We start from the raw sequence: 18,484 nt of genomic DNA on the forward strand, positions 1-18,484 counted from the left end.
CCCTGTTTACACCCCTACTTTTGATTCAACAATGGGGATGAAAATATTAAATATGGATACTAGTTGGGCAATTTCTTACAGCGCAAACAATGATATTTTACCTTTCAAAAGAACCACAATTTTGACAATACTACGTAGAAACTTTTCAAGCTAGCTAGCATGTAATGAAGGTAGCATCGTCAGTGTTCAAATCCCGATGGGCTGAATAATTCGAAAGCCCCATTATTAGGATCATTGGGTTCTGTAGAACATGCTCAGTTCCCGGCTGGCTAGAGGCTAGTGCAGCGAAGCCTCTTCATAAGTCATAATTATGTGCCCATTCGCATGGGTTTCTTTCTGCCACACTCACATGGCTTCTGAGTTCTGACGTTCCAAGCTGGGCTTCATATGGGCCCCATACGGCTCAATTAACAATTTAACACAACGCATCCTATACGCAACCAAACCGGCTCGGGCTCCACATTTTAATGGGCCAGTGACAGGACACCACGCCTATCTGTCGTTAGAGACAGAAAATTGGAAATACCCAGCATTAGCTTTCTTTTTACTTGTTTCAGCGATATAGTGTTTGCCAATTGCCATCATACATTTCAGGTACATGATTGCTAAGGCTAGATTTGAGCAGGTAAGGATGATATGGGCCCTTTGAGGTTTAGAATGGCCGCCAAATGAATTGTGGAAGCAACCCAAATAAATAAGTTGAGCGTGAGGTTGCAGCACCACCAAATGTTTTGTTCAAGCCCAAGCCCAACACCAACGCTAAGTAGGCCTGGTTTGTCAGCCTGTCCATTAGTAGAAATAAGAGGGCTCTGATTCTTTTTGTAAATTTTCTTTTGGGTGATTTAATTCATAGTGAATAAGCCATGCCATACATCAACAGTTGAACATCTAGCTATAAGATAATTTACTCCTCGATCAGCTAGCTTAGCTACCAGGAAAAATGTATAATCTTCAAATAAGAAAATCAATGGTCTGAAGCTGTACTGGCGGAACTTGGCTGCCGTCCCCGATAGCAGTCAAGTCAGCGGCATTGCCTTCCAAATAGGCCCTCATGAATGCAACGACGATCCCGGCTACAAATCTTCTCATGGGTTCCCTGGACTTGCCATTTTTGCAGAGACAATAGGTGGCTTTTCCTCTGATTCCCTTGGTATCATCGTCCAGCATGTCTGCATGACCATAGTCTTTAACCACAAAATAGAATGCTGGTGGGCGGCATTCATTGAAGAAGTCCTCGTGGTTCACTCCCTTGGGAGCACAGGGAGGAAATAGAGGGTTCCTCTTCACTTGGCCCAACCCCGACCCCACCACCAACACTCCCATGTCCAAATTAAAAGAACGAGGGACATAAGTGAGGACTGGAGGTGGGGTCTGCTTTCCTTTGCCCATTCCATCCACTGGGTCAATGCCCATCAGGGCCGAAAATTTTAGACTACTACTAGTACTAGTACCACCCGTCACAAGTCCTAGAGCAAGCGCAAACGCGGCCTTGCCTCCACGACTGTGCCCAGCTAATCCTAGCTTGCTTAGACATGGCTGAACATGTTCAGGAAGTACACTTTGCAGTCCATCTGCCAACCAATCTGTTATTGCAGCAGCCGCTTTTATCTCTTCGCTTGTGTCGGGTCCGGCAGCAGTATATAGCTATACACATATTGTCCAAACAGGAAACCATTAATCATCAGGACCAATGGTATAAGCAAGCTTTCATTAATACACACAGCAATATGTAGCCCGAATATTTGAGGTGTCCTTACTACACTGCAAAAAATAACTTTCATGGGTTCAACACCCCAGTAGGAGTGTAGGACCCATTTCCGTCGTCATTCAGTCTCAGAGAATACAAAAAGCTCTCAGTCTCTTTCTCTTGGTGAAGAAGAAAAGGAGAAGAGACGAAATCTGGAGAAATTTATATGGTCACAAATCGCTCTTAGGGGTTGTGATGTTGAAGGTCCGTAATGCACATTGTTTATCTCTGTGTTGGTATCAATAAGTTCAGCGTGGTGGCGGGCCACCTCTCTGTTTGTCGACAGCTCAAAAAGAAAAAGTAACACAAATCGATCTGACCATCTCATCAATATATTTTCCCCGTTTCAGTGGTTCGTTATTAGGCCCATTTACTGACTTACCCTCGTCCGTGTTTTCTAAATTCCAACCTATACCAACAATAATGGCTATGTTATCAAGACTGAAGGACTCGTAGAAAAAGCAGAAATGGCTAAGACAACGTTTCCTAAGGCTGTGTTTGGTTTAGGGAAAGAAAGGAAAAGGCAGGCAAACCTGTACAAGGTTTGTAGAGGTTTCCCTACGTTTCCCTTCCTTTTCCTACTTTTTCCTTCAAATCAAACATACCCTAAAGGCTTGGGTTATCTAAAACAGTACTTTTAATGTCGCGAGAAGAGAGAAGAAATTAAAAGTGTCTCCGTGAGTGTTTGTGTTTGTGGATGATGAGTTAAAGACAGTGATAGTGAAGGTGACTGACCTGAGGAGCGACGACGATGAAGCCATGAGAGGCGATGTGTAGGATAAACTGAGAGTAGAAAGAGTTGTAGAGAAGATAACCGTGGAGGAACACAAGTATCGGGAATTCTCCTGCAGCAGATGGTGTAGCGATCAAAAGAGGCTTCGGCGGAGCAACAGACGGAGAACGAGTGGAGCTGGATATCCCTGGCTCGATCCTCAGAAGCGATGCCATGTATTTTCCAATTTCGAATACACTCCTTGAAGAAGAAGAAGGCGGCATGGTCAAGGCGGAGTTTTTCTACGCTAGCAATAACATGTACAAATTTGAACGCTCCTATATATAGTCTACTCTTCCACGAGTAAAGAGATAAGTCTCATTTATCTGTGCATTGTGTGGTCTTTGTGGTCTCAAAGTCCTCAAAGTATGAGATGAGAGCCGATATTTTACGTTTGGAAGTGCTTCTGCAGTTTATTGCTTGTTAGAAGTCAAAAACACCCAAAACATCCAAAAAAATGGCATATAATGGAAAAAGCCCCCAGAAAAAGCTTTTTGGCCCCAGAAAGCACATCCAGAATAAGCAAACAAAAAAAAAAGGGCTTTTGGCTTCTTACGTTTTGAAAAGCCATTTTATAAAGAAAAGTTTGTCCATGATGTCACACAAGCACTAAAAATTTGTTTATTTACTAAGCACTTGTTCAAAAATCCCATTTAAAAAGGAAAGCACCCCAAACACTGACTTATTAAAATGGATAGGCCCAGCAGAGACGTGGATTCTAATCCCGCTATTACCACCTTCGTTGAAAAGTTAGTGTGTATTGCGTTAAGTACAAAAAAAAGTTGGCGTTTGAATGGATATTAATTTTCAAATGTTAATAGTGATTTATAAATTTGTTTTACAATTTTAATTGCCAATATTTCTAAAACAGTTTTAAATTATTTAATATAATTAAAAAAGTGACGTGTTTATATTATTTTTAAATACTTGTTGAAGGACTTTACAATTAAAATAAATTTTAAAGTTTTAATTATTTTTATAATTTAAATCGTATATAAGTACTCTGTGAATTTTAACAAATTTTATTAATTAGTTTGAAACCTTATATTAATGTTATTCATTCAAAACTAATTAATAAAATTTATTAAAATTCACAGTCTACTTAAATTCGATTGTCTAGTTAATAGAAAGTTTATGTCAAGTTTATAATGTCTAGTTTCCAGAACTAACAAACATTGTTTGGTTTCAGAAAAATGAAGTAGAGAGAACAGTGGCATTTGGATTCTTTGTATGCAACAACTCGGCATTTTCATTTTTATTTTTTTTAATTAAATTTGTTCGACTGGACATTATAGACAAAATTGTCATTTCTAGGGGCGGCAATTTTTTACCCAACCCACTAACCCACCCATTAATTAACGGTTTGGGTTATAATCAATGTTTTCGATTTGCCACTGACCTAGATGATCGGATTGTTCTGACTGAAAATCATTCAAGCAACTGGTTCCGTTTTACCCCAAATCCGATCCCTAATAAAAAATCGTTGAGTTGGTCAATAAACCATTGATTTGAGTGGTCGAATCGTTCAACCCATTGAAGAGTTTTGATCATTTTTTTATTTTAATTAGACGGGTTATTCATTCAAACTAGACGGTTGAACCATCAACCCAGAAACCAGTGGCCAAAACGCTTCTGATTATAGATCAGTTTTTAAAACATTGGTTATAACCACTTGGCTTGGGTCACTAGTTGGAAGTGCTATTTAATGGGTTGGATTGGGCTGGGTCACGGTTATCCAATGGGTAACCACTATTCCCCTATCCCCCCCCCCCCCCCCAAATCTACTCTTTCTTTCCTATAATTAAGTCTTTTTTTTTTCCGTTCAACACTGAAAACAAGAGTAGAGGTGTAAATTGGGTCAAATTGTCATTTCTCTTCCTATAATCAATTTACTTTTCCTCTTATATTTTTATTATAGGAAAATTTCTTAAATTACTCCTAAGATTTAGAAAATTGACTAACCATACCCCTATTATTTCAATATTGTCTTAAAGTATTCTTATTGTTTCTGACAATAACTTTCTGTCACATATTTACACATGATTTCACATGTTTGATTTAATGTTAAATTATACCCAAAATACCCTTTAATATTAAGAACAATATTATCACACCAACTGAACAATACCTTTTAACTTTAAATCTGAATATCAAAAGGAGGATACGTAAATCAAAAACCATCACACCATAAATCATCCGCCACTTGAAGGCAAAGTACAAGAAGAGTAAACCAATAAGAGAACACCAACAACAGCAATAACTGCAACTAACCCATATCAGAATTCTTCATAGGGTCAAAAAGCTTCAATTCAAGAATACGGGAACTAATCAAGGATCAATCCAGTCCAGCTGCTTTACAAGAAGGGGGTTGAAAGAAGAAAATGAACAAACATTCCATATTTGCATCTTCTTCCATCCTTTTTTTCATCTTTTGTCTTCCTCTTTTTATTATTTAGCGGATTTTTTTTTTTTTGAATTATAGCTGATAAGGGAAACTTTTGGGCCCTAATATCAATAAAGATAATATTTTTAATAAAATTTTTAAAATAGGTTAATTTTTAAAAAATAATATTAAATAAGGACAAAAATACTGTTCATCTTCTTCCACTTGCAAACTATTCATCAGTGCCGCCGCCTCCAAAAACTTTCGACAATACCTCTATCTATCTCCGCCACCTCCGCCCACTTTAGACAACACAACCAAAAGGAAAATCGCCCTACCAAACTCTCTATCTCACGCACACACAAAACAAGAGTGCAGAGTGCTTACAAAAAGTGTATCACTGCACTCCAGAATTCCAGCTCCTCCCGAAGCAAAGCTGGCTCCACCCAGGTATGCATTGCTCTTTTTGGTGATACCAATGATTATTGTCGGCAATCCCAGCTTCTCAGCTGTCCAAACCAAATCAAGATGATAAGCTTCTACCTCTGTTACTCTGTACAGTGATACCAATGGTTATTGTTATAGTTACAGTTGAGTTTCTCAAATAATGGGACGCAGAGGCAGAGCTCCTGTTTGCCTGGGTAGGGTATCTCAAGTAAGTAATCTCATTGCTCTCACGTTTATAGCGCCAAGACTGTATAATGGGATGAAAACCAAAATATCTGATCTGATTTCCTCAGAAAAGACACGCCTACAGTTATATATATATATATATATATATATATATATGCCATTTAATCTGCTCTGCTTGCTCAGTAGATTTAGCTTAATTATTATGTTAGATAAGATACCCTATGAACGTCAAGAGTTCATCCAACTATCCAAGTTGATGATTAGACGCTTTTTAGTAATGTGAAAGAAATAAAAAGTAACCGAAAAGAAGAGTTAAGGTTGTCTACACTAGACACTCTGTATTGATGTAGTTTCACGTACCCAGAAAGTCTGCTGCATTCCTATCATTACTGAACCTGCCGGTGGGCTTCTCTCCGGGAAAATCAACGCCATTGTGAGGGAAATCGGCCTTGGCAAGTGAAAGTTTGAGGTGATTGTTGTTGCCCACATCTACTAGGGAGTCTCCAAACATGAATATGGCCGGGACAAGTTGAGCCTCCGTGTAAATGAAGCTGAAGATGAAAAGATACAGAAGAGAGATCCAACTGGCCATTGGACTCTCTTTCTCTTTCTCTTGGTGGTGGAGATAGGCGGAGGTGTTGCGGCGACGCTGATGAATAATTTACAAGAGGAGTGTTTTTGCTCTTATTTAATATTATTTTTGAAAAATTAATCTATTTTAAAAATTTTATTAAAAATATTCCTCCTACTCCTACTCCACCTTTTTTCTTCTATTTTTCCTTGGGTTATCAATTCTATTCTCTTCCATGGGGTTTTTCGGTCCTCTATGGATTGCTGTTCTTGTTGGAATTGTGGTTGGATGGTCTTGGAAGCCAAAATGGGCCAATTTTGGGAGAGACAAATTGGATTCTTCAATTTCAACTCTAGCGAACAGAAAATGCCACCATGTAGCAACTATATGCTTTACAAGAAGGGAAAAATAAACAAAGAAAGAATTTACAAGATTCCTGTCATGGATCAACCCAGTCCAGCTTCTTTTCATGCCTCCTCTTTTTTCAGCTTTTATTTACTTTTGGATAACATCTAAATTTAGGAGGTGCTGCTGCATCTCTTTTTTTCCCAATTTAGAACAGAGAATCAAGCATACCTGCTCAATATCAGTTCTGGAGCTCATTTCGAATACTGGGTGGGATTCAACTGCATGTACGGATCCTTCCGCATATTAGTCTTCTGCATACAAACGCAATAAAAGTCGCACTCATCCCAAACCTGATTATAGTTGTGATCAGGTTCATAGTAGTAGTCGACATCGCTATTAGCTAGGTTTAGCCCACTTCAGCAGACAAAAATCGTCTGCCACTTGAAGACGAAGAACAAGAAGATAGGGCCGACGGTGATGACTGGTAATATTGACAGTTAACAGTGTATAGACCATTCAAGGCTGGCAATATTGACGGCAGGATTTCTAAATTCTAAGAGATGATGGTGATAATTCATTCTTGCACTGCCGGACGGAAGTTGCAGTGGTTGTCGTTGCAGGCGACATGTTCTTCTCCACTTCCGCGGTGGGGGTAAAAACTCCTTTTCGTGTGTTTCTGTTAAGATTTAATGATCGCCACAATTGTTAAAAACGGGGTATTTTAAGATAATACTGAAATAGTAGGGGCATAGTTAGTCAATTTCTTAAACCTTAGGGATAGTTTAAAAAATTTTTCACTTGACTTATGGGAGAGTAGAGGTATAAATTGGGTATGCTGGGCCATCAAAGCACAACTTTATTGGCTACCAATGTTTAGTGGGTCTATGTGGGTTGTGCCTGCCTCCATTGGGATCCTTAAGAGGTTAGGCCTGACAGCCCATGGCATGAGCCCAAGCGGGCTTGGGCCGGGCTTTGGGTTTGGCCATAAGGGGCTTCTTTTTAAAGAATTGAAAAAATAGTGAAATTTTTTAAATAAATTAATAAAATAGACAAAAAAATGAAAAAAAAAATCTTAAAATTTTATTTTATATGAATTTGGATGTGTACTATTGTTTATATATGAAATAATAAAATGAAATTAAAAAATTACAATATAATTGGAATAAAATAGTATAGTAAAATTGAAAAAAAGATTATATAATAATATATTATATATTATTATATAATTATATTATATCTAATTATTATTACATACACACACTCACAAACAAATAAACACACATAAAAATATATATGTGGGTTGTGCTAGGCCATGTTGTGGGCTGGTTTGCGGGCCTATGGCAGCATGACCCACTTTTTCATGTCATGCCATGCCATCCTAGATGCCTGAAAATTGAAGCCCGACACAACTTGGAGGTACGGGCTGGGCTGCAGCATGGCCTGCGTGCTACACTAATGGGCTGGGCCCGACATGGCCTAATTTACACCCCTATGCAAGAGTCTTCATCAATTGGTGTTGAATAGACATATTCATGGGTTGTGTTTTGTCTGGTTTGGATCAAACTTTGCCTCTTTATAAATAGAAAATGTATAGCCCCGAGTTCAAGCCTAATCCTTATATAAAGCCCAAAGCCCAGTTTGAACATAAAAACTCTTGCATATGGTTTAATTTTTGTTATTTTTATTTTCTATGTTTGTTTATATTCTTTGTTATACTTTCCTATAATTTTTGTTATTCTTTTTTTCATTTTCTATGTTTATTTATAACTTTTGTTATATTTTGTTGTAATTTTGTTTTTATGTTTTTATAATTTTGTTATATTTTTGTAATTTATGTATGTAGGATTAATGGGTTGGGCAAGTTGGATTGGGTTGGGTTAAGGTGGTGTTGGGTTGAACCCAACCCACTTAAATTTTCCTAACTGGGTCATTTATAGGTTAGTGGATCAATGGGTTGGGTTGAAGCATAACCCAAACCGAATCCAACCTAACCCGCCCAATTTCCACCCCTAGTCATTTCCTCTACTTCATTACAATGAAAGGTCAATTAATTAAGTAAATAGGTATTATAAGGGGCATTTTAGTAAAATGAAAACTATAAGGTAGGTTTTAATAAATCTATAAAATTAAAGGGTTGTTTTATAGTAAATGACCCAATCAAATTGTTGGAACCAAGAGCACATTAATAAGAAACAAAATCTTTCATGTACATGTGTATCAAAAAATTAAAAATTTGTGACATGCATTTTATAAAATGGGTTAGTGGGATTCACTTTAAAGTAATGTTTTAAAAATCGATTTGGAAATGGAACTACTTTGGCCTTCAGTTTTTAGGTCAATGATTCAATTGTTCGGCTTGAACAGGTCAAACTAGTAAGATTTAAAATAATACAAAGATTTGCATTCTAATCATCATATTAGGAGGAGGAGGGGGAACGTGAGACTTTGAGAAGGGCAGCTGGTTAAAGTTGAAAAAGAAAAAGAAAAAGGAGGAAGCACTGACAGTGTGTCGTATTCACTGTTAATTATTAGTTGCAGCACGGTTTTCTTGAGAAGAAGAAGAAGAAGAGGGAAGCACCAATAACAACTGTTGCCATATTCATCATCAGCACTATTGAAACACTGTTTATCCTATTAAATCTCTCATCTCTCTAAATCTCTCTTAGATCTTAAATCATATTTGCTTCATTTGTATATCAGATTTTAAATCTCAGATGATCGATGTCTCATCTCTCATCGTTTGCATCAATGATTGATTTCATCTCTTCCATAGATGATAGATCAGTGTGTCAGATTTGCAATTTTTTTTGTCGTTTACAACCTAGAAAGCTCAAAATCAAAATGGAAAAACTAAAAACCTAACTAATTTTGGCCATTGGGAATAATCAAACAAGATTATGGGATATAAAAGTATTTTTTTCAATTTTTTTTTTATTTTAAAATAAATAAAAACTAGAATTAGTTTAAAAATAACCCAAAAACCATTAACTAGGATAAATGGTTTAACGAGGTCAAAATGGAACCAGTGACTTGACCTGTTCTCGGGCCAAACAGTTTGATCATCTGGTCTGATTCACTAATATTGAAACATCCTATATTGTATTGAAGGTTGTTTATGACTTCATAGCAGCCAATCTTGGTGGAATATTTATTCTATCTCCTTTAGTACCAAATTATATAGGCTTGGGGTTTGTTTGACGTGCAAATTTTATTTGCAATGGTGTAAAAGCATGGGAGTGCAAATAGGTAAAGTGTAAATTTTTATTTACTATTCATATTTGAATACTTATTTGTTTATGAGAAGTAAATAGGAAGAAAAAAAATGTAAAATGATGTAAACCCCATCTTATATAAAAGAGAATTAAGGAACTGCAAAGGATTATCTGAATTTGATAGCTGGGACCAATAATTTTACTCCATACCAGCCATAAAGTGTATATAGCCCACAATCACTCAATCTCACTTGCATTATTTTATTGGTGTGGAGCAAAATGATTGGTCCCATATAGCCAGTAAAACAGCTATCCACTCTTAGTAGGAAGAGCCAATGAAAGTTATTTGTTTGAGAGTGAGTTAGGAAGCAAGATGATGCATGTGATCCCCATTTTATATGAGAAAGGTGAGGTGAGGAAGGTGGTGCAAATTATACATCAGTTTTTGGAATACAAAATTTGCAATCAATGAATACAAATGAAAAACAAAAAAGTATAATTAATTATAGTTACAAACAGATTCAAAACAGGTGCAAAATTCGTATTCAATTTAGATTTCCACTACAAACAAACAGAGCCGTAACTGTTGACTTAAACACTTAAAGGAGCGATGTACAATTTGAAGTTATTATTCAATAATCTTTAATCTACCAAAAAATGTTCAGTAATTTTTAATCGACACCCAACTTATTTGGATTGGACCTAATTCGGTAAATGCTGGGTTATTCCGGATCTGTAAAAAAGTTACCTATTTGCTAGTTCCCTCGTTAGATACGTTAGTAGCAACAACACCAACAACATTAGAACGCTGGGCAAAGTGTCCACCAGAATCAATAGTCTGATGACCAAAGTCAGAACTACAGCAATGATTGGGATCGAAGCCGCTCAATCGAGGGGTCGTGGAGAAGGCGTCGTAGACGCATATGCTACGCCTTAGGAAGAAGTTGCCTCACCCCAAATGACAACGAGAAAGCAGAAAAGAAAGAAAAGAAGGAAGCCATCTCGTCTGCACAACTGGTGTCTCGAACTTTGCCACTAGTTGTCCCCACAACCGACCTAGTTGACCACCTCGACAGCTTCCAAGCCCTGATATAGCTATACGGGGCAAACGATGCGAGCCTTGGCATGGCCTTCCTAACCATTTTCTAGGGCACAACTCGGATGTGGTGTTCGGGACTGGTCGTGGACTCCATTAAGAGTTGAAACCAGTTCACTAACCTATCCACCACACATTTCGCCACAAGTAAGCGATGCCCGAAGTCCGTGGCTTGCCTACTCAATGTCATCCAATGACCCGATGACAATCTCTGAGACTACATCAAACGGTTCAACTTGGAGCAACTTTAGATTCCCAACCTCGACCTACTCATCCTGCTCACCGTAGAGGTCAATGGCGTCTAGCACCCTGACTTGCACTGGGAGGTCAAGTTGAACTCTCTGGCCTCCATGGAGGAGTTCCTCAACCAAGTAGCCAAGTTTACAAAGGTCGAGCAAGTGTTTGGATCCCAGTTGGAGTTGAAAGTCAAATGAAAGAGGTCAGAAGATGAGTCAGGGAGTAGCAAACAATGACGTAAGAGCAAGTCACCAAGGCATAGCATGTCCCCCCGCAACCATCGTAGGAGGTCACCGTGGGGAAGAAACAAGTCTCCATATAGAAGCATCAGATCCTCAGGCCAGCATTCTCGCACCCCACCCATCTAGAACTGTAACTACACTGTGCTGAATGCGAAGAAGGGAAAAATTCTGATGCAAATCAAGACGATCGAGTATGTCAGATGACCACCTTGGATGAGAGGAAACCTGTTAATAGGAACCCGAACAAATATTGCCACTTTCATCGGAACATTGGCCATGACACTAAGAATTGCTGTAACCTCAAAGAATAGATAGAGGAGCCAATCTACCGAGGTTACTTGAAGCAGTTCATCAAGCGGGAGGACCGAAGCCAACCTACCGATCAGCCAAGAGAAGTGCCACAATCGAGTAGGGACCAGAACAGAGACCAACATCCTCCAGACCCACCACCAACAGAGCATCCCATCCATGGTTCTATTAACATGATCACGGGAGGGTCCATAGTGGTAGGAAGCAACAACTTGGCGGGAAAGAACTCAGTTCGAGAGCTTGAGCATAGGGACGAGAACTCGTTGAAGTGCCCTCGTGTGGAGTAGGTGATTTACTTCACCAAGGATGACATTCGCGGGATCTAGTATCCGCACGATGACACCCTCATAGTCATGTTAGTCATAAATGACTTTGAGGTAAAGTGAATTCCAGACAACTTTGGAAGCTCAACTGATATTATCTTCTTGGAAGCGTTCAAGCGGATGGAGTTCGAGAAGAAGGACCTGCAGTTGGCCGACGTCCCTAAAGGAAATGAGAGATCCATTATATGGATGGCCTTACCCTACAGGTAGGTTGTGCGAAATTTCAAAAATTTCTCTCTCTCCCATATGGGAATCACATTCCCTGTTTTAGAAAATCTGCATTTTCAATGATCAATCTTGAACCTAAACTGAACCAGATCTGAAACCAAAAAGTAGGAGAGGGATATACCTGATACAGAGTAGCAGTAACTCCCAATGAAGGTGTTCACGCCCAAAGAAATCTCCAAAGACTGCTCCCACTAAAGATGATACAATGTAGGGTGGAGCAGAATCAGCAGTGTTCTTCCCAAAAACCGAACCCTTCAGCAAGAATTTGATGGAGGCTGTGAACACGACTTCAGAGAAAGACTGATATCAAGAACTATTCTTGATCGCTCCTACAAGAATGGAGATCGAACTGGCAATTAGCAGCAACTAGAGGAGAACACAAGGAGAAGATGGCACTGTCACACTATTGTTGTCTTCTTTCTTTGTGATCTAGGATCTGATGTCTGGGGTTTTTAGATCGTTTTGAATGGTTCCCCCCTCCTCCTTTTATAGACTAAAAGAGATCAGCTCCTAATCCCATTAGGAGTTTCCTGATTCAAAACCTTATTTAAATCTGGACTTTCTTTAAGTGATAAGGATAGATCCTTATCTTATCTGTAGATTAGATCAGCTCTCATAATCTCATTATGAGGTTTCCAGATCCAAATAGAGATTTGGATTTAGACTCTCTGAGTGAATAGGGATAACCCCCTATCCTATCTACTGATCCAAATCCCAAATCCGCCATTGTTTAACTAATCATATTAGACCAGTTCGAAATGAGCTTTAAGCCCAATAAGTCCATGTGCTCAGTAACCCTCCAAATTGCTGCCTAATTGGATTTCTTTGTATGGTGTGAGACCCAAACATTGATCTACACATCAGCCACATGGGTTCAGCATAGCCTCTGTTACAAGTCCTAGCCGAATACACTATTATGGACAGTGAACCCCTGAGCCCATCACCATGGGCTCTTAATGGGCCCAACACTTACACTAAGTGGTCCCTGGGCCAAGCCACCTTATAAAAACCCAAGGACTGTGAGCAGATGCAAGATTAGCCCATCAGGTATTACCCTCAATGGTCTTACACCTAACCTCTCAGCGCATAATGATCAAACACTGCCCAACAAGAGAGGACATATATATATGTCTATCCGTATATAAATATATTTTGCAAAACAAAATTCAACGATTGAAATCGGCTGTCGGCAGTCTTGGTTTCCATTAGAGAGAGTGCATCCCCGATCATTACCTTTGTTCGACAAAAGAGTTGATCCTGTCACTATGATCACCCACTCAGATGAATTCTCATACTGTCCCAACATACCCAGGTTTTGACCCCCTCTAAGAATCTCACTGATTGGGATATCAAAGACAGCCCAATCCGACACCTAGTGCAATATCATAATCAAGTCTAGGGGTCAGGTGTAACTTTTCAGTTTTGCCCATCAATCTCCAATGTCCAGTGCAATACTGGAAATCTGGTCTGGTTCAGGGTTTCAAGTAAACCTACACTACATGTACCTCGGGTCTCACCCTATCAGCTGAGACAGGCTACCCCAACCAACTTGGCGGTACATCAGTGTCAGCCTTGGCAAGATAAATCGTCCCAGACTTATCCAACGGCTGTGAACATTCTAAACTAATACGAGTCTCATAAGTGTCCAGTTTAAGGGTATTACACAGAAACACACCACAATAACATGAATCAAATATGTACTTTATTCGTTTACAATAAATGTCATAATGTACATCATTCTGATTGGAGGCGTTCGAACGGATGGAGCTCGAGAGGAAGGACCTACAACTGGTCGACGTCTCTTGATCGGCTTTAGCAGAGATGTGGTGCGGCCCCTAAGTCGGGTGAGAGTGCCAATAGCATTGGGCTTGGCACTGAACTCAGTACACTTCGATCACGACTTCCTAATGGTTACGACACCCTCGCCCTACAAACGCCATTTTTGGCTGACCTATCTTGCATGCCCTTTGAGTGGTAGTGTCAACTTATTATCTGTCGAAGTTTCCGACAGACTATGGAGTAGGAGTGGTGTGAGGTGATAAGCTCAAGTCTCGCAAGTGCTACGTGGCTGCACTAAAGGGGAAAGGAAAGCAAGTTGTTGACATTGACTTGGAGCCACCTTCGAAGAATGGTGACGAGAGAGCTCGCCCCATGGGGGACACCGTCCTAGTGCTAGTCTCAAATACTAATCCTGAGAAGATGATGCAGATCAGAGTTCAATAGAAATTCCCGAAATAGGCCCCTCTATCATAACTCAGGCTGAATGTTGACCCTTTAGTCAAATATGTCCGACAGATGAAGAGGAACCTTGCCCTGGAGTGGTGGAGGATAGTAGATGTGGAGGTTAGGAAGCACCTCGCAGTATACTTTGTTAGAGAGGTTCAATACTCGAGCTGGATTGCCAACTTAGTGCTCGTGAAGAAAGCCAACGACAAGTAGCACATGAGTTACGGACTAAGCTCAACATGGTGGAAGTAGTTTGTGACTTAGCCTATATCCGAACCGCAACATACCAGCAACGAGTAGCTCGGTATTATAGTGCCCGAGTTAAGAGACGCCAATTTCGAATTGGCAACCTAGTACTCAGGAAGGTTATGGTACTTGAGCTCGACGTGGGAAAGGTAGGTCCGAATTGGAAAGGCCCCACAGAGTTCTCAAGGTGATTGGTGAGGGTACGTACGAGCTCGAAACTTTGGATGGGAGGCAGGTACCCTGTGCGCGGAGCATTGATAACTTAAGGAGATATTATCTATGAAGAGTTCAAAAGTTTTAAACTATGTCCACACCAACCTCAGAGTACGTTAGCAATTTGACAACTCAGCATTGTTTTGACTTAGCCAAAATCATTAGTCTAGTCGCTTTGGCACCTAAACAATTGGTGCACCTCGATACCTTGGCACATCGGATTGCGTTTCTAAGACTTAGCCTACTTTATAAGGCAAAAAGATAAAGACATAGGATGTGCAAAAAGGTGGCTCCATTAAATAAAAGAAGAAAATAGTACATCGCTACTCAACAAAAAAATAATAAATAAAGGAAGCCGAGCTCGAAAGCTTGGCATATGTGAGCGTCGGAAAAACTGGCTCACTTGCCACTTGGGCTGGGAATGGAGTCACCAATTAAAAAATGGAGTCACCAATTAAAAAATGGAGTCACTTGCCATCAGTTAAAAAATGGACGTGATGGAACCTCCGAGAATGGCATCATCATTTTACTAAATAGTGACTCCAAAGTCAAAGGGACTGGTCTAACTAGTCTGGGTAAGACTCAGATGGGAGAGGGAAGGGGTTAGGTACCCCTATCCCAAGTCCGATAGGTGGGGCCCACATGGTAGCTCAAAAAAAAAGGAATAACTAATCTATGGACTAAAAGAATAAAAAAATAACAAGGAACATAACATCATAAAAAAATTCATTGCATGAAGCTTTTGATATTAAGAGATAATAAAGCTATAAAGAAAACAATACAAGAGAAAAGCATAGGATGAACATTATAGAACCAAAGAAAAGAAATTAATGATAACAGGAAAAACTGAAAACAGCCTATTCAATTAAAACAAACATGTGTAAAACCTAAGAAACTGACGATTAAGATCAAGAAGAAACAAACTGATTTTACAGAAACCTTTTGTAATAAACGAAGCAAAATCTGGACTGGTAGAGAGTTACTAGGGCTGAATCAGCCAGGTCTCTCTCCTCCCAGCTGAGATATAGTAAAACCAACAGGCACATGAGAGAGCACGAATGAAACCAAACAGATGAGCAGAAATGAGCATTGAGCGTTACCTAACTAAAATGTGGCTTGAATTTAGAATGCTGCAAGGGAAGATTTCGGCCTCGAGGTTTCTCTTCGGATGACACGATGAAAATGAGGGAGTGCGTATTCTGGCCCGAATTCGATCACTGAAACAGGGATGTCGTGGTTTATCTTCTAGCATCAAACAGACATGATGTTTGGTGCTTCCTGATCATGGTGTTCGGTACGTTCTACAGGAGGTGATCAGAGATTACGACAGTTGCGCGAACCCTCCCAACCTGGGGTTCGCCGGACTCTGGATGAGGTTTGTGAAACAAGTGAGGTCGCGGTTCGTTGCAGATGAATATGCGATAGCCCTCCCAAAAACAGAGAGATAACAGACTGTGTTGAAGATGACGAAACTCTCTCCGGATTTCGCAGAAGGAGGAGAGGAGTTAATGAGGGAAGCTGGCGCGGAGAGAAACGGGAGAACCCAAGAGTGGAAGAAATCTGAGAGAAGCCAAACTCTGGTCACCGTCGTCGCCTTCTCGTCTCCGAGATGGGGATGATGAACAGTAGGCTTCGGGGGATTGGAAGAAGAAGAATGTCGCCGCTGCTCTGGTTCGGACGGAAAAGAGTTCAGATCTACCGTTGCTACAACCTGCAGTGGCGATGACGAGAGGTGAACCGAGAGAGGGTGGGGTGAGAGCAAGGAGAGAAAAAGGAGGAGGAGAAGGAGAAGGAGAAGAAAATAAGAGAGAGGGATCAGTGGAGAGAGACTTCCGCCGATCTGCCGCTGTGTGTCGAAGGGTGAGGGAGAGTGAACAGTAGCTGAATATCCCCTCCCTCTCTGTTTTCCTTGGCTTAGGGTAAATTCAGTTTAAGGTTTGTTTTTATGAGGAGACCGGAGATATTTTGGTAATTTTAGAGGTTTTGGGGGTATTTTTATAATTTATAAAAAGGGTTAAACTGGGTTTAAGGGGTTGAACTGGGGTTCTGATTGAATGGCTAAGATTTTGGGTCAAAATTGGAAGGTTGAGATGGGTCTGACCGTAGATGGGGTTCTGTGTGTGAGGGCCAGTAAGATTGGTCGAAACGGAATCTTTATGGATTGAAGGGTTAACGAGGGAAATTTTGGCTAACATTTTGTAGGGTGGGGTTTTCGGACATTCTGGGTTGATTGGTGGGATCAATTTCGCCCGACTAGGCCGTATTGGGCAGATCTGGAAAGGATTCGATTCGGTTTAATTTGGGGGCTCAAAATAGAATCTTTGTTTAATCTAGGGTAAATGAAGGTATTTTGGGATGGAATTTCTCAGGGCAGGGTTATGGGTAGTCTAAGATGATTGGTAAAATCAGATTGAGCCAACTAGGCCTGGATCGGGCAGACTTGGAATTCGGTTAAACTAGAACCTCGAAATAGAATCTTTGTGTGATCGAGGGTAAATGAAGGTGTTTTGGGCTGGAATTTCATATGTAGGAGTTTTTAGGTATTCTGGGGTGATTGGAAAAGTTTGGTTGTCTTAGATGTGCTCGGATCAAGTGGATATGGGTTGTGGGTGCGAGAATGGTCTAAACGAAATCTTTGTTTAATGAGCAAGTGAACGAAGGAATCTTGATTTCAAATTTCATGGGTAGGTGTTTTGATATGTCCTTGGTCTGATGGTTGTGTCTGATCTAATGGTTGAGGTGTAAGTGAAGGTCGATTGGGGCCATCGTATAGGTACCAGACAGGTTTAATGGTGGATCTGCGGTTAGGGTAAAATTTGGGTTTTCTTGGTTTTTGGGTGTTTCAGAGAGATCAGAGGTGTCTGAGCGGGAGTTTGGGGTGAATTGGAGGTTCAGGCGGTGGATCGAGCAAAAATCGGGTGCTGACAGCATACAATGTATATACATGGACCTCGTGTTCCTCATTTGCCCCCACACCATCCACACCAGCACCTTCCACACCGGCATCAGACTCGCCGTCTGCATCCCCGCCGACCACATCGACCTCGTGTTCCTCCTCATTGAAGTTGGGATCTTGATCAACTTGACCCATCATCTCATCAATGCACGCCGAGGTCTTTAATTTATCAAGGTCGAACTCTAGGCACACTGAGGCCACTAGCATTCAGCACAGTTTGAATCCCTGACGAAAAGCGCCACACCTGGACTCCCTTTCCTTCAAGAAATTGGGCGAAGTCTTGAACTCTTTAATTGCACCGACCTCGACAGCATTAACATCATCGATAAACTTCGACCATTGCTTGGTGAGTTCAGCTTCTTTCTCCTACAACTTCCAGTTCTTGAGTCTGAGCTCCTCGATTAGCTTCTTAACCTCCCTCATCAGGTCTGTAATGCGACTCTACTCCTTAACGAGCTCGATCTTCAAGTCGCCGATGAGACAGACAACCCGTTTAATTCGGGACCTGTACTCCATCGCTTCTTCCTCAGAAACTTGGGCCCTCGCCAAACTTTCCTCAGCCTGCCCCAACACGGAATGCACTAAAGTGTTCGCCTACAAAAGAGAAAAAGGGATATAAGTCTAGAATGGATATTGGAATGAATACAATGGAAAGGTTGGGAACATACCACCATGAGGTAATAATAAGATTTCCATCAAGCTCACTTGAATGTGATTAGCAAAGCCCCACGACCTCTTCAGG

The 18,484-nt window shown here is 40.4% G+C and overlaps 1 protein-coding gene across 3 annotated transcripts; it reads right to left on the reverse strand.

Annotated features, from left to right (window-relative positions):
• Window positions 1-816: 816 nt before the first annotated feature.
• On the reverse strand, window positions 817-16,708 carry LOC104596611 (chlorophyllase-2). 3 transcript variants are annotated; one of them, XM_010257870.2, is made up of 4 exons: window positions 15,887-16,708; window positions 5,290-5,411; window positions 2,483-2,720; window positions 817-1,644 (listed from the first exon to the last, which is right to left on the reverse strand). In XM_010257870.2, exons 2-4 carry the CDS (start codon window positions 5,358-5,360, stop codon window positions 952-954), a joined length of 1,002 nt encoding a protein of 333 aa, XP_010256172.1. In that variant the 5' UTR covers window positions 5,361-5,411; window positions 15,887-16,708; the 3' UTR covers window positions 817-951. The 3 variants fall into 3 exon arrangements, with proteins under 3 accessions (XP_010256172.1, XP_010256170.1, XP_019053139.1); XM_010257868.3 differs by lacking the exon at window positions 5,290-5,411; XM_019197594.2 differs by lacking the exons at window positions 5,290-5,411; window positions 15,887-16,708 and having other exon boundaries at window positions 2,483-2,878.
• Window positions 16,709-18,484: the final 1,776 nt, after the last annotated feature.

The sequence above is a fragment of the Nelumbo nucifera genome, chromosome 1, assembly GCF_055504915.1.
Source record: "Nelumbo nucifera cultivar China Antique chromosome 1, China Antique-T2T, whole genome shotgun sequence".
Lineage (NCBI taxonomy): Eukaryota > Viridiplantae > Streptophyta > Magnoliopsida > Proteales > Nelumbonaceae > Nelumbo > Nelumbo nucifera.